The sequence below is a fragment of the Pogona vitticeps genome, chromosome 1 (genome assembly GCF_051106095.1).
Source record: "Pogona vitticeps strain Pit_001003342236 chromosome 1, PviZW2.1, whole genome shotgun sequence".
Classification (NCBI taxonomy): Eukaryota; Metazoa; Chordata; class Lepidosauria; order Squamata; family Agamidae; genus Pogona; species Pogona vitticeps.
In genome coordinates this window covers 303,530,043-303,552,741 of record NC_135783.1, presented here as the reverse complement: position 1 = coordinate 303,552,741, position 22,699 = coordinate 303,530,043, and the positions used below count along the sequence as shown (strand labels likewise).

The following is a 22,699-nucleotide window of genomic DNA, read 5'->3' as shown; positions in this document are numbered from 1 at the left end:
CCTAGTGTCACAATCCCGCTCCCATATGTACTCTATAGGTATGTGTTCCTGCACCAATACATAGAAAGTATATTAAAAAAATCTCAGTATCCCTCTGGGATCCAGAGTAGTAATTTCAAATGTACGTTTAGTAGAGTAACTAGCAAAACATAGAAAAATGAAAGATTGGCGTGACGTTTCCACGTCTGCTTTCGGTGCGCACATTCATACAGGGCCTTTCCCTCCCTGAAATTACGCGTCGCAGTCCATACAGGGAAGGTGGCTGGCTAGAGTTCACGAACCACGATAAAAGGAAGACGTTTCAAGCGCCACGGGACATTCCACAGTTTTTCTCTCCAAGTCAGAGAAGGGTCGTTCCTTCGCGTCGGGCAGCGGCTGTGCAACGATTGGCTGTTTCTCCCCCTCCTCCGACACCCGAGTGGCCAGCCGGGACACACCCACCGCGGTGCTGATTGGTGAAGGCGGCTGTAGGGGCGCCCAGGCTCTTCCCTCGCGTGGGTTGGGGGGGGGGAACAGAGATGGCGGCTTCCGCGGTGGTGAGGAGAGGGGCCTCGGGCTGGGCCCGGCGTCGCCTCTTGGCTGGAGTGCTGCAGCTGCGCCGAGGGTGCGCCGGTCTCGCCGTCGACGATACGGTTAATGGGCTGAGCGAGGAGCAGCAGCAGGTACGGCAGCCGGAGCCCGGAGTGACTTTAACGGGAGGCCGCCCCGTGGCCGCTGCCCCCCCTCCCCGGTCGCCCATGGGAACTGCCGGCCGCCTTTCTCCGTGCAGCCCCGCGAAGCTTGTCGCGAAGGGCCCCGCCCAGTGCTCTTCCCTTGGAGGCTCTCGGGGGCCTTTTGCGGCTTTTCCCGGAAGGGCTCTCGTCTCCGGTGGGACTCGGACCTGTGTCGCCTGCCGGGACCCCGGGCTGGAGTCTGGACGGAGTCGTGACCCACACCCCCACCAAAGACGCCGAAGGGCGATGGCGAAAGCAGCGGTGCTGGCGTGGCGCCCGCGGGCCCGGCTGAGCCTCAGGGTGTTGCGCGCCGCCGCTCTTAGGAGGGACGGTCGTAACATATAAACCAAGGAACGGCCGGCCCTCTTTTCCTCCTTGTTCCCTGGCCCTTCAGCAAAAGGGGGCTGGCTGGGGGTGTGTGTGGAAACTAGGAGGGAGAGTTTGGGAATATGACTTTAGGAGACTCTCGTGGCCCCGGTGGCCTGGGGATTCTGGGAGTTGTATTCCCAAACTTTTTCCCAAGCTCAGGTTTCCAACCCGTGGCTGGAGCGGAAGGAACAGCTCCCTCTTCTAGTTACTTACCTGAATTCTGCCTCAGCAACACAGTTGTAAGGTTCCCCTCCTCAGAAACCACACACATACTGTACAAAGGAAGCCTCAGCGGTGCCTTCGAAGAGCACTTTTCCCTGCGAAATCCTTCGTCCACAGGTTGGGGGGGGGGGTCAAAGGGAGCAAGCCTCAGAGACAGCCAGGGAAAAGGCCCGAAAAGAAGTCACGCGGCCTCTGCATCTTCATTTGCTTTTTTATTCTCTCACTGAGGGAAGTGAAGGATTCCATTTTTTGGGTCTCATCCCCTTTTTGTTGACGAACAGAGCCTATAGGCAAGGGAAGGAATGAGGCAGATGATGTTTCTTTCCATGAACGTGAAAGTGCCAAAGCAGAACTACGGTTGGGTAAAATCATTGTTGCTTTCCGCCCCTAAGATGGTGTCATCTACATATCCTAAATTATTGATGCTGCTTCCACCAAATTCCGTTCCTCCTTTTATCTGAATCTAGTCCAGCTTTCCATATGATATGTTCTGCCTATAGACTGAACACAATGTTAAAATGTGCCCTTCTCTGAGACCTTTGCCTACAGGAAACCATTCTGTCTCTTCATATTCTGCATTAACAATAGCTTCTTGTCTACAATAGAGGTTGTGCATCAGGACAATGAAGTGATAAGGCACACCCATTTCTTTTAGAACATCCATAGCCTGTCATCCACATAGTCCAAGGTTTGCTGTAGTCTATAAAGCTTAGACTGATATTCTCAAATTTTTAATGAGCTCCAGTAGCCATAGCCAATGGATATTTGCAATATGATCTCAAGAAACTTCCTTTTTTGAATCCAGCTTGAAAATCAGATATTTCTTGGTCTGTATAAGGCAAACGTATTTGTTTCAACACATTGAACATCACTTTGCTTGCATGGGAAATTATAATAATGGACCTATAGTTACCTCTATCCTTGGCATCTCCTTTCTTGGGGTTTGAAATGTATGTTGACTGTTTCCAGTCTGTGGGCCATTGTTTTTTTTTTTTTTTTCCATATTGGGTGCCATATTCTGGTTGGAATTTTGATAGATTTGTCTCTGTGGCTTGAAATAATGTCAGTATCCCATCTACACCTGATTACTTTTTCTTCCCAGTGCTTTCAGAGCAGCTTTCCCTTCACTTTCTAGAACTGCAGGTTTATCATAGGATTTCTCTTCAAATGAGTCTTTCATCCTTTTTCCTTTTCTATACAGGTCTTCAGTATACTGTTCCCACCTCCTCTTTATTTTAGGCTGGTCAGATAGTGTGCTTCCCTGTTGGTGTTTCAGCATTCCTAATCTAGCCTTAAATTTTCCTTGGATTTATTGGATCTTTCGGAAGAGATCTCTTATTTTTCCTCTCTTTTTTAGTTCTCATCTATTTCTTTGTACTGGTTATTATATAGGTGCATAATATTGTAGCAGAGCACATCAACATTCTACAACGTAATTATAAAAATGGAGCAGGCCAAACCAAAACTTGTAACTTTTAAACAGTACCAAATTTGGCACAAATATACAGTAGTAGACTGTCTGTTCTTAATCTGTGCCAAATTTTGGGAAGTTTGAGCAAACAGGGTTTTAGTTACCAGGGTATGTTTTTTTTTAATGTAAAACTGTCCCCACCATACAGAAACAAGCAACCCTAAATGTCCACAGATTTAAAATAATTTTTGAAAAGATCAGTCTTGCTTATTTTGAAAGACAATGGTTGGTTTCACCACCTTTTTTTAAATTTTGGGAAGAATCCAAGCTGCAAGGCTGAAATATTCATCCTCAAAAAACACATTTCAAAGGGGAAAACAGTGACTTTGTTATAAAATGAGCATGTGTAGAACAGGCATACCAGCAAGAGTGTTTCATATTAGACATACAGTGGACCCTCGACTTACAGATGGCTCGACTTACAGACTTTTTGAGTTACAGACTTCTCTGGCTGCAAAATTTAGGATTGACTTGCAGCCAGAGAATTGACCTACAGACCAGAAAAAAACCAAAATGGAACAAAAACGGCTGGTTACGGGATTAATCGGTTTTCAATGCATTGTAGGTCAACGGAGACTCGACCTGCAGCCACCGTTCCAATACAGATTAATTCCATAAGTAGAGGGTCCACTGTACTGTTGTAGTTTCTGCACTGAAAGACTGTCAGGAAAGGGTGTCAAACGTAGGGTCCCGAGATGTTCTTGGACTAAAATTCCCAGAAGCCTTCACCACTAGCTGTGCTGGCCAGGATTTTTGGGAGTTGTAGTCCAAAAACATCTGAGGACGCAAGGTTGGGATGAAAGGTCATAGAAACAAAGGTCACAGAGACAAGAGTCAAAAGTCAGGTTTTCTTTAAAGAGTGAAAAATAAAAACAGTCTTTTAAAAAAGTAATGGAGTGACAATCTTCCACAAAGGGACATTTTGCCAAGGTTATCCAGGGAATTAGCATATAATTTTGTAAGGCATATTCAGAGTACTTCCACATTACAAAAGCACAGAGCAGTTGTGTTTGGCCCAGCCTAGAATGCTTTCATTTAACAATCTTATAGGATTTCTGAAACCAGGTTCCTGACAAAAGTCTTTAAAGAGGAAATCAAGTCCTGGTCTGGGGCAGTCTGAACTTTGGATTCTGTCAGGACCCAATTAGCTGACTCTCAGGGGGAGAACTTTTAAACTCCTTCCTGACCAAATGTTATTACAAAGGATTTTGTGTCTGGTTGTAAGAATGTTTTAACATAAATTTAAAAAAAAATAGAGAACATATATTCAGAAGCTTACTCATTTAGGCTGCAAAATTACTGTTTTTTAGAGTTTAATGCGTTCCTATGGGTTCCCCCCCCCCGCATAGCGAAGAATCCAGATAGCGACGTTAATCCTGGAACAGATTAACATCGCTATGCGGGGCACCACTGTATTTGTTTTTCCATTGTATGTGTTGTACCTACTCATGCCTTTGCTTCACGATTTCATTAAGTCCAAAAACAACCCTTCAAAATCTTTTTGGTACAGGGGGACTACAGCCGCATCCCAGCTCTTCTTGCTTCTGTCCTCTTCTGGCAATCATAGTACAGATCATGTGTTCACCTTCTGGGATCAGCTAGAACTGGGTAATTTTAGGTGAGGGAATTTGGAATTTGTGTGTTGTGTATGTGCAGTGGTGCCCTGCATTACGACGACCCCGCTTGAAAGCACTTGACGACGGCTTTTTGCGATCGCTACAGCGTTTGCAAAATGATGGTTGCAATGGGGCTTTTTGGCTATACGACCACCTGCACCCAGCTTTAGAGCACTTTGGAGGCTTTTCCTGCACCGTCAGAGGACTGGCAGGGGACCTCCAAAGCCGGCAATCGCGGTGAGGGCCCCCCCATCAGTCCTCCCATGGTGCTTCCCCAGCTCCCTAACCCTTATGAGCCTTCAAAAAAAATTTTCCCTTAGGAACGCGTTAATTAATTTTCAGTGCATCCCTGTGGGAAATTTGGTTTCATAAGACAATGTTTTCACAAGACAGTGATTTCCATGGAACGGATTAACATCGTCTTGCGAGGCACCACTGTATACTTAAACTTCAGTTTTAAAAAGCCAGGAAATTTAATTCTTTGAAGAACCCCTGGCTTATGACTTTGGGATATTGTGCTTCTGTATCTATGATTTAAAACACCAGCAAATGGCCCAGCATTGCTGCATAGTATCATGCCCGCATTGCCAGCAGGAAAAAGGATGCCAAGCTTTACATAGCAAAGGGCAGCCTGAATGTTGACAACATCAATGACAGCAGTCAAGATGGTCTCCAGCAGTGGTCTCCAACCTTTTTAACTCCACGGACCGGTTGGAAAAGTTGGGGCACTCCCCGCGCTTGTGCGCATGTGCAAAGGAGCGGGCTCTCTCGTGTGTGTGTGTGTGTGTGCTCATGCGTATGCGCAAAGGGGTGGAAGGGCGCTCATGTGGAGGGGCGTGCTCGTTGCGCATGCGCAAAGGTCGGCACAGCGTTTGAGGGCACTCATGCGCATGACCGAATGTGTGGAGGAGTGCTTGTGTAGGTGCAGGTGTGCATGCATGTGTGCAAAGGGGCTGTGCAGGGGGAGGTTGGGCGGGGGGGGGTTCTGTCTCCACAGCCTGGTCCGGCTCAGGCCACAGACTGGCACCAGGCCGCCAATGGGGGTTGGGGACCTCTGGTCTACAGGATACCATCTTCTGCTCACACTTTGTGAAAACATTTATGTGTCTGAAGAAGTGGATTTTAATCTAGGAATGTTCACACTGAAATAATAATCGTAATCTTAAAGGTGCCACAACCCATGTTGTTTTGGTTTTTATTATCCTTTCTATTACAGATGCAGGCTAATGGAACTGTGTGTTTGATGAGTGTAGCACTATTATGCGCTTTAAAAAAATTCATGTTTAATGTCTCATTGAAGGTCTAACTTAATGGTAAACTTCCTTGTGGCAGCAGTTGTCTGAAGGCAGATTTCATGTTTGGGATCATTAGGAGAGGAATAAAATATAAAAACTGTCTATCTTGCCAGTTGTTTATAGTAACTAATTACAGCAATTTGATAGTACAGTGGTGCCTCGCTTAGCGATGTTAATTCGTTCCGAAAAAATTGCTGCTAAGCAATTTCATTGCTAAGCGAAATGCAATTTCCCATTGAAATGCATTGAAAACTGGATAATCCGTTCCAATAGGAACGAATTGCCGTTCTTAAGCGAAAATCGCCATAGGAAACATCGCTAAGCGAAACGCGGTTCCCCAATTGAAATGCGTTGAAACCTATTCAATGCATCTCAATTGGGGGAAAAATACAACAACAAATTAAAAAAGAGTCAGAACAAAGTCAATTTGGTTAACAAAGGGTTTATTAAGTGCACTTTATGATTTAAAACATTTTAAACAGTAAACTTTAACTTTATAAATAACAGAAAAACATTTAAAAACAGCAAACATGAGGCTGTTTAAACCATTGTTAAGCGAAACAGGGGACCCAAAATTTAATCGCTATGCAAAGCATGGTCCCAACCATCCCTAAGTGAAAATCGCCCATAGGGACCATCGCTAAACGAAGCATAAAAACGCTCCAAAAAAGTTGTTGCTAAACGATTTCATCGCTAAACGGAACGCCCATTAAGCGAGGCACCACTGTATTTCAAAAGTCATAGCTTCATCCTCTAGAAACCTGGGATTTGTAGTTTGGTGAGGTACCTAGAATTCTTGGCTGAGTTCAGGAGAGTGACCTAAAGTGCTCTGGCAGAGGAGCCTAACTACCTCATCAAACTGAAAATCTCAGGATGTGGTAAGATGGAGCCGTGCTGTAACTGTAGCACACACAGTGTTTATAGAAAGTTATGGTAACACCCCAAACTAAATATTCTACACTATTTTAGATGTGTGTGTGATATGCGCTGTCAAGTTGCTTCTAACTTAATGGTGACCTTTACAGTATAGGGCTCCCAAGGTAGGTGAAATATTTAAGGAATGGGTTTACCATCGCCATCCCCAATGAGTTTCTGTGGCTAAGTAAGAATTTGAACCGAGTCTCATGAGCCCAAATCCAACACACTACCTATTACACTACAGTAGTTCTCATTCTAGTTACAGGAAGTATTTTTAGAGCTGGAAAAGTTGTAGAAAAGGGCAACCCAGGCAGTCAGAACACTGAAGCACCTCTTCTCATATGAGGAAAATGTACAGCATGTGGAGATTTTTAACTTATAAGAAAGACAGGTAATGACATATATAATAGAGGAGTATAGCCCTATTAATATTGTAGAAGTGTAGAAATGTTATTACTAGAAGTCATCCAATGTAGGTCAGTGGCAGGAGATTTATGAAAAGAAATACTTCACACAGTGCACTATTAAACTGAGCTACTACAAGAGATAATGATGATCACCAGTTTTAATGGCTTTAAAAGAAGATTAGACAGATTTGTAGAGGATAAAGTTATTCACGGTTTCCAGTCATGATACCTATATAGTAACTCTGGTATTAGCAGTCATATAGCAGCTCAGTTTGTGTTGCTGGAGGACATGAGCATGAGATTGCTGCTGGATTCATGTCCTGCTTGTGAACAGAGTAACTACCTTGTGGTTTTTCCTCTGTGGCTGAAATCCTGTAGTTTAGTGTCATCCATCTATCCATCCTGCCCAGCTAGTGGCAAAGCCACTACTCTGGGCAGAGAATCATAGAATCATAGAAAAGTGAAGTTGGAAGAGGCCTATAAAGCCATCAAGTCCAACCCTCTGCTCAGTGCAGGAATACAATCAAAGCATATCTGCCAGGTGGTTGTTTACGTTTTTCTTGATTGCCTCCAGTGTTGGAGAACAAGCAGCATATTGTAAGCATACAAAACCAATAACAAAATTCACATGAAATGATGTACAGAAAACATAATCTCTAAAATTCAGATTACTAGTCCAAAAGAAGAAAGCTACTCTAAAAATATTAAATGCAACATATAGTAATAATAGGCAAAAGACAAAAACAAGTTCACGGGCACAAGAGAGAGAGAGAAAATTGCACTGTAGTAGGCCAAACCAATTGAATCAATGGGTGCAAGTCATACCTGACATTGCATTATTTTTTAAAATAGATAAAATGATTTACCAAAATGTTACCTTCTTATTGTTTATGTAGGCAGCGAATATTATAACAGTGATTTTTGAAGCTGATTGTTTTCATTTATGGATACCTCTCTTTATTAATGCTGCCTGTGTTAAATTTAATGGCCAAATCCTATTAGTTTTACACACAGTTTGTGTAAACCCTATTGACATATTCCTGCAAGTTTAAAAATTAGCATAGGCATTTGCTTTTGGTGGCAAAGGCATCTGACTGTTAACTAGCTGCTATTTACCAACAAGATTTATAGGACTGAATTATGTTGGTAGGCCTAACTAATATGATTTTGGCACATTATACCATGCCATACAGTGAAGTCAATACAGTGGTGCCTCGCTTAGCGACGTTAATCCGTGCAGCAAAAATCGCTGCTAAGCGATTTCGTCGCTAAGCGATTTTAAAAAGCCCATAGAAACGCATTGAAACCCCTCCAATGCATTCCTATGGGCTCCAAAACTCACCGTAAGCGAAAATCCTCCATTGCGGCGGCCATTTTCAGTGCCTCTAAAGCGAGGCAAAACAGCGGGCGGCCATTTTGGAACTGCCGATCAGCTGTGCGAAAATGGCTTTGCACTGATCGCGGGGAAGCGATCATCGCAAACCCCCCATTTCGCACATCTGATCGGCAGGGCTTTGCGTTGATCGCGGGGAAACGATCATCGCAAAGCCTCCATTTTCGCACAGCTTCCCCGCGATCATCGCAAAGCCCTGCCGATTAGCTGTGCGAAAATGGGGGCTTTGCGATGATCGCTTCCCTGCGATCATCGCAAAGTGAATTTTCCTCAGGGGGCCATTGCAAAGCGATCGCTTTTGCGATTGCAAAAATAGCGTCGCAAAGCGATTTCTTCACTATGTGGAGCGATCACTATGCGAGGCACCACTGTATATGTAGTTCTCTAGAGTATTCTTAAAGCAAACTTCAGCTTTTTGTGGCATATTACATTCTCATGCCATCTTACTTTTAATATAATCCCAGCATTTGTGCAATGAAATTCCAAGGTACTGTACTTGTATTTGGCAACATGCTCTTTAACTGCATTTCTTGGGCAGAATGTTTTTTAGTGATTATCAAGAAATTGTTTTTCTTAAGATTCATTTAAGAAAACTTGCTTCTTCATCGTGGTCTTCTGTGAAGGCACACAAAAGGGTTAACCCAGCCCCAGCGTTGGTCCTCTTGGAATATTCTCGAGCTTTAAGAGAAAAGTAACAAAGTTTAAGGCTGCCTATACCGCGCACGCTCCCTCCGCCCAAGCCTCAGTTCCATTTTTCCGCTTAGCGATTTGGAACCTCTCGCTTCCAGCTCTTTATATTTTCACTGTTTGGTCTGATATACAGTGGTGCCTCGTATAACAAGTGCACCGTTGAACGATGAATCCGCATTGCGATGCGGATTTCCCCATCGCTAATGCGAGGGCATGCTCGCATTACGATGGGGGAACAGCTGTTCGGTGGTTCCAAAATGGCCGCCGGAACACAAAAAATGGGTGCTGGTACACCCAAGATGGCCACCGGAACACAAAAATGGCCGCTGGTACACCCAAGATGGCTGCCAGGATGCTCAAAATGGCCGCCGGTATACCCAAGATGGCCGCCGGAACACAAAACATGGCCACCGGTACACCCAAGATGGCCGCCGGAACACAAAAAATGGGTGCCGGTACACCCAAAATGGCCGCCGGGATGCTCAAAATTGCCACCGGTACACCCAAGATGGCCGCCGGAACAAGGGAAAACATCGGAGAATGGTGAATTTTGGGCCCATTTGGTTTTTTGGATCCGTTTTATGATGTTTTCCCATAGCAAAGGTTAATCCGGAACGGATTAACCTCGCTATGCGGGGCACCACTGTATTCGGTTTTTGACACTGGTTTGGACTGACGTGAATTATCTCCTTCCCTGATGCAGACTACTTTTTTGCTTCACTCCATCTTTGGATTTCCCCTCAATTTTGGCTGCTTCGGACTTCCCACCTTTTTTCCCTGCCTCGCTAATGGCTACCAGTAAGACTTTTCAGCTTTTATGTCCCTTTCAGGGCCATTTAGCCGTTGTGTTGTCTGTTCTAGGAAGATTCTCCACCAAGACGGGCATGATCTTTGCCTTTTCTGCTTAGGTGAATCTCACCTTACTAAATCTTGCAGACATTGTAAAGCCTTCACCAAAGCTGCGCTAAAAGCCAGGCAAAAACATCTTAAATGTCACCTGTGGGAATCCACCTTAGCTTCTACTAGAGCTTCTGATATGGAAATGGCCTCACCTTCGGCCACCCCTCGATCGAAAGCGGGGGCTTCCCCTCAATCAGTGGTCTCCAAAGTCACTAAACCATCTAAAAAGATGACTTCTTCGAAGAAATCCGCTTCGACGTCGAAGCCTGCTGCTACTTCTGCACCTAAACCTATGAAGCAAGCAAAAGGAAAGGCTCCTGTTAAGGCTAAGGAGTCGTCCATTCAGCTTCCACCTATTTCTGAAGCTTTACCATCACCTATATTGGAGGATTTGTCAAGAGACCATGAATCTTTGTCCGAGGCAGCCCCATCACTCCCTCCTTGACAAGTTGAGCCGTCGCTTCCGGCTGGCGTCTCCTCACCGACGCCAAGTCAGCTTGCTGGAGTTACTGCAGGCTTGACTTCTGCCCCACACAGCCCAATTCCTCATGGGCAGGGGTCTTTGGCTCTTTCAGTCTCGTTAGCACGTTCGAGGTTGAGATCCCCTCGTAAAAAGCACTCTTCTAAGAGAAAACACCATTCCTCAACTCGACATCGATCCAAACACCGACGTCAAATAGGTCTTCTGACTCGGACGACTCTGATAGAGCGAGGGCTCGTCACTGCCATTGACGTTGACAAGACTATAGCTCTTGGGATTCTTCTTTAACGTCGACCGATCGAGGTCGGAAACATAAGAAAGTAAAGTATTTCTACATTTCTTCTTCGTCTTCTTCTGAGTCTCCTCGACCCTGTCGCCATCATCAACGTTGACGGGTCGACATTGAAGGTTCAAGGGCCCCAGTACCACCACCTGCGGAACCGGTTCCCTCGACATCGACGGCTCTTATTTTTTCCCAGCAGACTCAGTCTTCAAATCTCGACATTGAAAGACAACCTCGTAAAAGGAAAAGGGATGTTTTCTCATCGGATCTGGATGAGGTTTTCTCTTTGGCATCTTCAGAGTCTGAGTAGCAGTTACCATTGCAACCTTGCCAAGGGGACCTTCCTGAGGGTGAAGTTGTCGGTTCTGATACAGGGGATCCACATGCTTCGTCTCCCTCGGAGGACTTCTCCTCATACTCTCAGATGCTCTCAAGATTAGCAAGGGGTTTAAAGTTGGAGGCAGACCAACCTACGCCTCCTGCTGAAGACCTTATTTTTTGTGACATCCATTAAGAAAGGTCTCCTCCTCCGAGCCTCACCTTTGTTCCAGTGATAATGGAGATTATCAAAGAATTCTGGGAGCAGCCTTCCTCCCTCTATTTCTCGTTGTACAGAGAATCTTTATCGTGTTCATGGCAATGACACGAAATTCCTGCTTAAACATCCCATACCAAACTCATTCATTGTAGAAACAAGTTGCACTAAGCCCTCTGGGAAATCACATGTTACTCCCACTAACAAGGAGGGTAAGAAGTTGGAGATTATTGGTAGAAAAATCTACTCCTTAATTTCTTTGCTCCTACGAATCATTAACTATCAAACTGCCTTGGGAGCATACCAAAAGCAGCTCTGATTAAAAATTCTACCTGGTCTCAAAATGACCCCAGAGGACCTCAGGCAGGGTTTCCTAAATTTCTAGGAGGAAGCACAAACTTATCAAAACATCAAAGGTTGTCCACTAAGCATGCAGCGGAGACTGGTCCCAGAGTTCTCATGTCTGCTGTCACTATTTGCAGGCATGCATGGCTGAGATCTGCCAACATCCTAGAGGATGTCAAAACCAAAGTAGAAAACCTTGCTTTTGACGCTACCAAACTATTCAGTGAGAAAACTGACAATCATTTGGAGAAGTTTCATAAGGCAAAGAAGACCGCCAAATCTTACTCAATCCAGCCACAACCTAGATATAACAAATTTCAATGGAGAAGGTCTTATGCACAATATCAGCAATCTTCACAACAGTACAGACCTTATAAGAACTTACCTCAGCAAAGGTCATCTCAGGCTTCTTCCTCTGCTCCCAGTTATCATCCTCAACAGTCGCAGCCTAGGCAATCCTATAAGCCACCTGCCAAAAAAATCAAAACAGTATCTTTGATTCTGTCATAAACATAAATAGAAATCCCATCACCACATGGCTTCAACCATTTCTGGAAAACTGGTCTACCATCACAAACGACTCATGGGCATTGAGAATCATCCAATTCGGCTACTGACTGGAATTTATAGAATTTCCTCCCTTAGGGTTTGTAAGTCACACATCTTTCGATCCTACATTAGAGGAGGAAATTCTGTCACTTCTGGAAAAGGACGCCATCCAACTTGTCCTAATCACAGATCTAATAAATGGATTCTACTCCCAGTACTTCATCGTGCCAAAAAAGGATGGAGGAATAAGACCTATCCTCGACCTAAGAATCCTAAACACTTACCTGCATCCAAGACGCTTCCGGATGGTGACCTTGGAGTCCATCCTGCCCCTGCTAAAGAGAAACAATTGGTTTGTGGTGGTGGATCTGAAAGATGCATACTTCCATGTGACCATCCATCCAGATCATCGCAAGTCTCTTCGGTTCATATTCCAGGGAACCATTTATCAATTCCTGGCTTTGCCTTTCGGGCTCTCAACAGCTCCCAGGACATTCACAAAGGTCATGGCACCCGTAACAGCTTACCTACGCCTCAGCGGCATCAATGTCTACCCTTACATCGACGATTGGCTGGTAGTCTCTCCATCCAAGATTCAGGCTCTGAAAGACAGAAAATTCATTCTACGGTCGCTGCCAAAACTAGGCCTCACCGACAACAGGGAGAAGTCACATCTCCAACCCTCCAAGATAGTGCATTACATCGGAGCACGACTGGATGCCATCAGAGGTCGAACTTTTCTGCCCAAAGATCGGATTCAAAAAATATGCAAGGCTCTCAAAAAGTTTCAGCCAAGGGCCCGCGTGAGGACGAAACATGTTCAACATCTGTTAGGCCTCATGGCCTCCACCACTCTGGCTCTGGCACATGCACGTCTCAAACTGCGGTCCCTACAGTCATGGTTCCTGACACTCTTCAATCACATGACAGCCAGCCAGAGGAAACGCCTTCGCGTAACTCCAGAGCTTGTAAAACAGCTCCAATGGTGGAACTATCCTCTACATCTGAGGGTAGGCAGACCTTTTCGACCACTTCGGCTCACCGTCCAAGTGACGACAGATGCCAGTTCGACAGGATTGGGAGCGCACTGCGAACAGCACAAGTTTCATGCTCTTTGGTCTGCACAAGAAAGAAACCTCCACATAAACCATCTGGCGATCATAATGGTCATCAAGGCCTTCAGAGCTTTCCTTCCCATGGTGCAGGGTCGTGGTGTTCAGGTAGTGACAGACAACACCACGGCCATGTACTATATCAACAAACAAGGAGGGACTCGCTCAGGATCGCTTCTCTACCTTGTGATTCACCTTTGGGAGTGGTGCTACCAGCACCAGGTCTTTCCGGTAGCGATACATGTGGACACGACAGACAATGTACTGGCAGACCAGCTGAGTCATCTCACACGTCAGACACACGAGTGGGAACTGAACACCTCGGTGTTCCAAGACCTCTGTCTCCTATGGGGGACCCCAACTGTAGACATCTTCGCCTCTCATCGCAATGCGAAGTGCACCGAGTATGCATCCAGAGCCGGCCTAGGCAAGGACTCGTTAGGGGACGCATTCATGATCCCATGGAATCAAGGACTCCTCTACATGTTTCCTCCCCTTCCTTTAATACAGAGGTCCCTAGTGAAGCTTCGTTACTCACCTGTGGGGGCAATCTTCATAGCACATACTGGCCGAGGCCAGTATGGTTTCCAATGTTGATGGGAATGTCCTCGGAGTTCAAGAGACCAACATTACCCGATCTCTTGACACAGGATGCAGGCAGAGTGTTCCATCCAGATGTGGACACTCTGCATCTAACGGCGTGGAGGATCTCCCCGAGATCAAGGAGGTGTTAGACCGGGCAAAGAAACCTTCCACTGCTCTTCTCTACAGTTACAAGTGGAAAAGTTTTTTGAAGTTCACTGAAGCCAGGGGTCTTCTGCCATCCCCTGTGTCTCCCTCTACGTTACTGCAATACCTACGTTACCTGTTTGATTTCAAGTTGTCTCTTTCCACTATTAAGGTTTACCTGGCTGCAATTATCTCTTTTCAACCTAAGGATTCAGATTCATCATGTCTGTTCTCCCATCCTATAGTTAAAGCCTTTCTTAAAGGACTCACTAATCTGAGACCCCCAGTTCGACTACCGTTTCCACAGTGGTCCCTTCAGTTGGTGTTACATGCCCTTACTCGTCCTCCCTTTGAGCCCATGGCTACGTGTGACCTCAAGATGTTATCTCTCAAGTCGTTGTTCCTTGTGGCTATCACTTCCACCAGACGTGCAAGTGAACTTGCTGCTCTTCATTCTGACCAACCTTTCCTACAGTTTTTCAAAGATAAGGTGCTGTTGCACCCTGATGTCTCCTTTCTACCTAAGGTTGTATCGGACTTTTACCTCAACCAGCCTTTTCTGTTGCCTACTCTGTTCTCTGAGCCTGCAAATGACACCGAGCGCATGCTCCATACCCTTGATGTCAGGAGGGCTCTGGCCTTCTATGTTTCTAGAACCAAGGACTTTAGGTTATCCAACAGACTTTTCACTTTGGGAAAAAGAAAGGTCTCCCAACATCGTCTTCAACGCTCTCCAGATGGCTTGTCTCCACGATTTCGCTTGTTTATGAGCTTCAGCATAAGACTCCACCTGAAGGTCTTCAGGATCATTCCACCAGAGCCATGGCCTCTTCTACTGCCCTGCTACGTGGCGTTGATGTGCCTGACGTCTGCAGGACTGCCACTTGGTCTAATGTCTCCACCTTCATCACTCACTATAGACTGGACCTGAGGGCCAAGAAGGAGACAAGTTTTGGGAGAGTGGTGCTGACGTCTGTCCTCCAGTGACAGCCCACCATCCAGTGAGTAAGTGTACTAATCACCCTTTTGTGTGCATTCACAGAAGACCACAATGAAGAAAGAGAGGTTACTTACCTGTAACCATGGTTCTTCAAGCGGTCATCTGTGAATTCACACAATCCCGCCCGGCCTCCCCTCTGTCACTGGCTGTATCTAGCTCATGCTCAGGTACCTGTGGCGGATAAATGGAACTGAGGCTTGGGCGGGCGGAGCATGCGCGGTATAGGCAGCCTTAAACTTGTTACTTTTCTCTTAAAGCTCGAGAATGTTCCGAGAGGACCAACGCTGGCGCTGGGTTAACCCTTTTGTGTGAATTCACAGATGACCACTTGAAGAACCATGGTTACAGGTAAGTAACCTCTCTTTTATTCAGTAACAATTGAATATCATTTTAACTTTTAACTGCTAATATTGAAACATCTGCATAATTATTGATAAATCTTCAATTCAAAATAATATCTTCATCTAAATCAGCAAGTGCTTCTCTAAAGACATTCCCATGGTACAGATCGGAAAGCAGTAATGAGAGTATACCTTTGTATTCCTCTTTGTCTCCCTATATGGTTTGTCATCTGATACCTAACTTTCATTGCAGCTTTCTGTAGTCAGAACAGGTTGCCAACTACACTAATTTCTCTTGAATCAAGATCATTATTAATCAACAATTTCTGTAGTCAATAAAGCAAACATACATATCCATGTTCAGGTCTCTCTGAGTAAATATATAGACTACCTTGCCTTAATATCTACCGATATGTCAGTCTGTCTATCTATCTATTTAAAATATTGTTATCTCTCCTTTCTCCTTAAAAAGGATCCTATATACAGAATAGTGATTCTGTTGGTCCATATCTTCCCCTGAATCCAAATTTTGTGCCCCTTGCCCTTTCTTCACATTTCTTTTATATTCAATCTTATGTTTTTAACAAATTCTTCAGCAAACACTTCATAAAGACATTGTCTTGGCACATTTCCTTTTTTGGGGGGGATTGTGTAATAAAAGCATGATTTCAGTCATTGTGCCTTTTCTGTAGATTTGATTGAAAAGATTAATTGAAAACATGTAAGTTTTCAACTTTTGGCAGCTCTCATACATGTGCAAAAACAGAGTCCTGGAGATTTGCTGGGTATTTTAAAATTTTATTTTAGCTATACAGTGGTGCCCTGCATAGCGACGATAATCTGTGCAGCAAATACGGATTCGCTATACGGATTCGTCGCTATGTGAAATAAAAACCATAGGAATGCATTGAAACCCCTTCAATATGTTCCTATGGGCTTAAAACTTACCTTTTAAGCGAAAATCCTCCATACGGCGGCCATTTTAGCTGCCCCGTAAGTGAGGAAAACGTTCCTGTTTTACCCGTTGGCCATTTTGGAACCGCTGATCAGCTGGGGAAAATCATCGCTATGCGAAAATCGGTAAGCGAAACAGCTTACTCATCATCGCAAAGCGATTTTCCCCCATAGGAAACATTGTTATGCGATCGCAAAAGCGATCACAAAAACATCGTCGCTATGGGGATTCATCGTTAAACGGGGCGCCCGTTATGCGAGGCACCACTGTATTTCAAGTTCCTGTATTTCCAGTCCTGTATCAATATCTGATACAACAAATTCTGTAGTTCTTTTATCTTCCACACTTGAATTTTACCCTTGATGCCAAGCACCAGAGAATTATTATTATCCTTCATTAGTGGGCACTATCATTTTATTAATTTGCTTACCTCCTTGGTCTTTTATGTATATTAAAAGACTAATTACCCTTCTCTACATTTTCTTTTTCTGTACTTTATTCAGATTATGAAACCCAGGGATAACAGCAAACTCTCTCTCTCTCTCCCCCCCCCAGATGTTCTTGGACTACAACTCCCAGAAGCCTTCACCACCACCTCTGTTGGCCAGGATTTCTGGGAGTTGAAGTCCACAAACATCTGGAGGCCCTAGGTTCGGGACCACTGCCTTACAGTATTGTTAGTACATTTTTGCAGGGATTTCTCAAACCCACCCTTTTTAAACCCACCCTTGCACTGGTAATTTGAATGTAATGTTGGTGATTACAAATTTGTCACAAAATTGTATAATTTGTTCATCATGTTCCTTTGATATTTCTTGTCATATTTCCCAACAAAATCTTTTAAAACCCTTTCCCTACATTACTATTTACATTTCCCACTAGAAAATTGAGTTACCACTTGTCTGCATGTTTTGTAACTGTTTTAAGTTCTGCGTTGAATTTTTCTCTGCTTTCTCAGTAGCTGGGACATATTTTTGTGTGATGTTGATGTCAGCATGATTTTACTTTAGTTGAGACCCACCTTTTCAACAGTTATCAAATTAGGTTTATCAGTTAGAATCCAGAAATTCTATAATATTTTTATTTCTCTGTTTTCAACAACCTTTTCAGTTTTGCAGTCCCACATGTTTTTAGCTAGTGGTATATTATGTTTCCTACAGATGTTCTGATGCACCATTGCTTCAGCTTTGTAATATTTTTCCAGGTAATGTGTTTGCACAGTCTTTTTGCAGCCACAAATAAGATGGTTGACTACAGTGGGGTCTCGACTTACGAACTTAATCTGTATTGGAAGGCAGTTCTCAGGTCGAAAAGTTCTTAAGTCGAATCTGCATTTCCCATAGGAATGCATTGAAAACCATTTAATCCATATCTGCTCTTTTCGTCCATAGAAACTAATGGGAAGCTGCTATTCCGCCTTCTGCCACTAGAGGGGGATATTTATTTTCTTTTTTCCTTTTAACCTAAGATGATTTAGCTTTTTAAAAAAGGAAAAAAAAAGAGTTCGTAACTCGAATCTAAGTTCGTAAGTCGAGTCCATATAGTCCTATGAGAGCGGTTCGTAAGTCGAAACGTTCGTATGTCGAGCCGTTCGTAAGTCGAGACCCCACTGTATTTCTTCTCCTTCTTTACACAACTGACATTCACTGTCAGTATATGATTTCTTAATCTTGATTTTAATAGTATTTGTACAGAGTGCTTGCTCTTGTTCTGCAGGGATAAGCCCTTCAGTTTCTTCAGCACTCCTTTTCTCAGTCATTACCACCTCTTCGCAAGTCAGCCTTTCCCTGGATGGGTTTAAGGTATTGGTCATAGAGTGCTTTATTCTGCCATCACTCTCATTGCAATGTTACCTTTTTTTTCTTCCTTTCTTTTTTGGCTAGGCTTCCCTTGTTTCTTTGGTCCTCAGGAATCCATATCTTTATTGGTATTGTTGCTGCCCAGGGTTAGAGGGTGAGAAGCAATTTACTAGTTTCTCAAAGTGCCACAGGGCTCCTGTATCAAGCTCCTCTGTCTGAAGCAGTTAGATATTCCAGGGGCTTTATTAATTAACCACCACATACTCAGTATGGCAGAGGTATATGGTGGCACCAGTCACCGAAGTCTGCTCAGCAACTGACTCCTCTATGGAATTTATAATATTAGGTAGGAGATAAATATTCCAAAGCAGGTTTAAAACCAGTTTCAAAGTTTCAGTAGAGACACACTTTGCCTGGATGAATAAAAAGTACTTTGTCAACAACTTCGTAGTTTGCACTAAGTGCTTTTGTGAGAAATATGTAGGTATTTCATGCAGTGCTCAATGCTTTCCTTCAGGGTGGATTTTAAATCAGGATTTAAATTTTAAAAATCAGATATTTTGACAATTTTAATAAAAAATCAATTTTTATTTCATTGTGATTTAAATGAATTTGATTTTTAAAAAATCATTGATTTTTATCTACCCTGTTTTCCTTTGTACATAAAAGAAAAGTTCTGCTACTGGCGTTTTTTGTAAACATACAAAGGGAGAAAATTGACAAGTGTGATGTATGATATGTATTTCTTACTGTGTTTCTAACAGCTTAGAAGAACTATTGGAAAATTCTGCCAAGAGCATTTGGCTCCAAAAGCCCAAGAAATCGATCAACAGAATGAATTCAAAGAAATGAGGGTAAGTGCTTTCAATAGGTTATGTATCACCTTGATTACATAATTGCTCTTTTCTTAAGGGATGGCTATGGGGAGGGGAATATTTATCATTTAAAATGCAAGTAACAGTGAGTTTTTAAAAGTTGTGGAATATTTGGAGGTGGAAAAGAAGAAGCTGATCTCCAGCCTCTTGCCTTCCAGATGCATTGGACTACTGCTCCCATCTTCCCCAGCCAGTGTAGTCAACAGTTGTGGAAGGCTGGCATTAAGTTGACAATATTCCCGAGGACACTTTTCCTTGTGTGTGGAGTCTGAATCTCAGTTGTATTAACCTTGGGCAGTGTTTTTATCTCATGGGAAATTCCAGAGGTTTCTGTCTCAGCTGTATGAAAGGGCATATGGCCTCTTTTCAGCACATGAATGTTATCTTGAAATCATGAGCAGGTTGTAAAGAGTTCACTGTTATAGATGTCAGGCTTCTAGAATGGAGATTTAAGAGCTTCGTTTTAATGATACCTGTAAACTTGATGAGAAAGAAGTATTTTTATGGTCTACATTATTTTTCACTATTGCCTTTTATATGCCTTGCAGTCTTTGGAAACCTCATGCTTACTAGAACTCTGTGAAAGTGCTATTATATCAGAGAGAATTCTTTATAATGTTTGCCCTGGCCCCTTTTAAAACCAATTTAGAGTGGTGATGGGAGTATGTATTGAATTGAATGATACTCTTCATCAGGGAAGCTTGTCACAATAAGAAGCTCTTGATACTATAGAAAATAATAGTTAATTGTACTTACTGTATTTCACAGAGGTATCTAGAACTGAGGAAACTGCTTTATATCAAGTCAGACTGTTGGCTGGTCAAGCCCAGTATTGTCAACACTGGCTGGTGGTGGCTCTCCAGGTTTCTATCAGGAATTTTCCCAGCCCTTCCTGGAGAAGCTGAGCATTGAACCTGCAGCCTTCTGTATACAAAATAGATGCTTTTACCACTGACCTACACCCCATCTGAAATGATGCAGCATTTCCAAATGCTCATACACACATAACAAGGTTTGATAGAAAGCATCCTTGTGAAAAACCTCAAAGTCGCTAATCTTTTTTTAAATTTTACTTCCTTGTCTTTCATCTAGCAGCTTGCTGCATTTGTACAGTGGGACTGGGGTGGGGGGTGCTTTGCTCTTTTCACATCTCCTTGCTTTATATATTGGGCACAGATGAGAGTGTCCTGCTCCTCATCTTCTAGCCCACTCATTTGCTGCTTGGTCACCTGCATGAGCCTGGTTAAATACAAGAAGGTTGAGAGTAGTAGGCTGTTGAGATGCTTCAAGACTTCAAGAAAAGTGTGAACCTTTGGCCTTTCCAAGTATTGAAGAATACAAGTGCCGTAATAATTGACTGACCTTTCTGAGTGGGGCTGATGAATTCTCAAAACATTTTGGAAGGGCTAATGCAACAAGCCAGGTTGCATACTACAAGGAAGTTGGATTTTCTCCCGCCTTGCAGGATAAGCTGGTCTTCCAATGTGGAGAAGAAATTCCTTCATTGATGGTTACTGAGATCCCCATCCTTAGACAGATCTATCAAAAATATCTCCCTAAAGATGGCCATGGCATTTCAGTTATACAATTCGTATTTTCTGTGTAAGAGATCTTGGATTAAATCCCTGGTACCTCCTTGTAATGGGGCTAGAAAAAAATATTTGCTTAAAATTCTGGGAATTTCTGCCACAACAGACATTGCTGAGTTAGATAGATGAGCAACAGCTTTGTATTGCCCTGTGAAGTTCATTTGGGTACACTTCCTCACTGTCAAACATCTTCTTCTTTATTTAATGGATTCCTTCTTGTCCAACAGAAGTAGGAAAAAATTAATAGGAGACTGGAGAAAAAGAAAAAGGCTGAAAAAATCCATGCCAGCCCAGTGGACTGCACTCAGTACAATAGATAGGAACCAGAAGAGGTTTGGGTTTGGGTTTGGGTTTTGTTTTGTTTTTTAATATGTGTATTATTTTTATCTTGATTTCTAGCTTAGTTTTCATTTTAGAATGGACTGACTCCTAATTTGGAACAGATGGGTTAAGCTTATGGTTTCTTGTCAGCCATTATTAACAAGAATCTGCTAGTGAGCTAAGTTTTTCCTTGTCTCAGAAATGTCCTTGAAGATGAAATGTCAGTGAAAGGGAGATAGGAAATTGGCAAACAACTTGATAGTTGTGGGAGGCAGGGATTGCTGTGATTCAGTCCCCCCCCAAGATGGTGACTCATACGCAAAGGTTGACTAAACATAAGACGCACTGGACGTTAAGACGCACTTAATTTTTAAATACTGAAAATTAAAATAAAATTAAAAATATATAAACAGAGCAAGTCCCACACTGGGACTGCCAAAAAAAATCACCAAAAAACAAAGCAACATAGAAACATGCCCCCCAGCCCAAATCTACCCTCCAAAACCCACCCAGAACATTTTTTAAAAAGTAAAAAGAAGCAACTAATTTTTAAATACCAAAAAATGAAGTAAAAATAAATAAACAGGGCAAGTCCCATGCTGGGACTGCAAAAAAATCACCAAAACACAAAGCAACATAGAAACATACCCCCAGACCAAATCTACCCTCCAAAACCCACCCAGAACATTTTTTAAAAAGTAAAAAGCAGCACTTTACCAGTCAAAAGCCTCCTGGAGGTCCTCAGAAGCCAGCGATGGTGGTGGTGGTGGACTCCCCACGGGGCCTGCTGAGGCCTCCGGAGGCCTAGGAAGCCAGCGATGGTGCCTGCGGGAGGCCCCCACGGGGCCTACTGAGGCCTCCGGAGGCCTGGGAAGCCAGCGATGGTGCCTGGGGGAGGCCCCCACGGGGCCTGCTGAGGCCTCCGGAGGCCTGGGAAGCCAGCGATGGTGCCTGGGGGAGGCCCCCACGGGGCCTGCTGAGGCCTCCGGAGGCCTGGGAAGCCAGCGATGGTGCCTGGGGGAGGCCCCCACGGGGCCTGCTGAGGCCTCCGGGGGCCTGGGAAGCCAGCGATGGTGCCTGGGGGAGGCCTCCATGGGGCCTGCTGAGGCCTCTGGAGGCCTGGGAAGCCAGCGATGGTGCCTGGGGGAGGCCCCCACGGGGCCTGCTGAGGCCTCCGGAGGCCTGGGAAACCAACGATGGTGGCATGGAGGGGACAGTATTCGCTCCATAAGACGTATGCACTTCCCCCCCCCCAGTTTTTTTGGGAGAAAAAGTGCGTCTTATGGTGCAAAAAATACAGGATCTTGTGATATTCTGCAGGGCTTTGGTTGCACAAGCTTGGAGTAAAGTGTGTTTAAGGTAGTATTACCTGACATTTTGAATTCTGGTAAACCTATTCTACTTCTCAAGTCTGGAAGTGGTAGATGCAGAAAATGCTGCATATCTGGCTGTTAAGCACAAGTTTTTAATGAATGGGTCTTTGTTGTTATTCATGTACAGTGGGGTCTTGACTTGAGAACTTAATCCGTATTGGAAGGCGGTTCTCAAGTCAAAAAGTTCTCAGGTCAAATCTGCATTTCCCATAGGAATGCATTGAAAACCATTTGATCCGTATCTGCTCTTTTCCGTCCATAGAAACTAATGGGAAGCTGCTATTCCGCCTTCGACCACTAGAGGAGGATATTTTGTTTCTTTTTTTCTTAGGTCAAGAAAGGTTCAGGGAAGGCAGGGAAAATACAGTCCAGGCAGTAGAGTACCAGGCAGTCTGAAGACTGTCTCCCAATCCACTCT

At 44.0% G+C, this 22,699-nt stretch overlaps 1 protein-coding gene across 2 annotated transcripts in view; it reads left to right on the top strand.

The window, feature by feature from the left end:
- The first annotated feature begins 482 nt into the window (after positions 1 to 482).
- IVD (isovaleryl-CoA dehydrogenase) overlaps positions 483 to 22,699 on the top strand; it is a 64,755-nt gene continuing 42,538 nt past the window's right edge. For both annotated transcript variants that reach the window (XR_012082555.2, XM_020795743.3), the window contains exons 1-2: positions 483 to 662; positions 18,888 to 18,977. Coding sequence is in view for 1 of the 2 variants with exons in the window: in XM_020795743.3 (XP_020651402.3) it covers positions 519 to 662; positions 18,888 to 18,977 (234 nt within the window). In the remaining variant the exon portion in view is untranslated. The remainder of the gene's footprint in view (positions 663 to 18,887; positions 18,978 to 22,699) is intronic.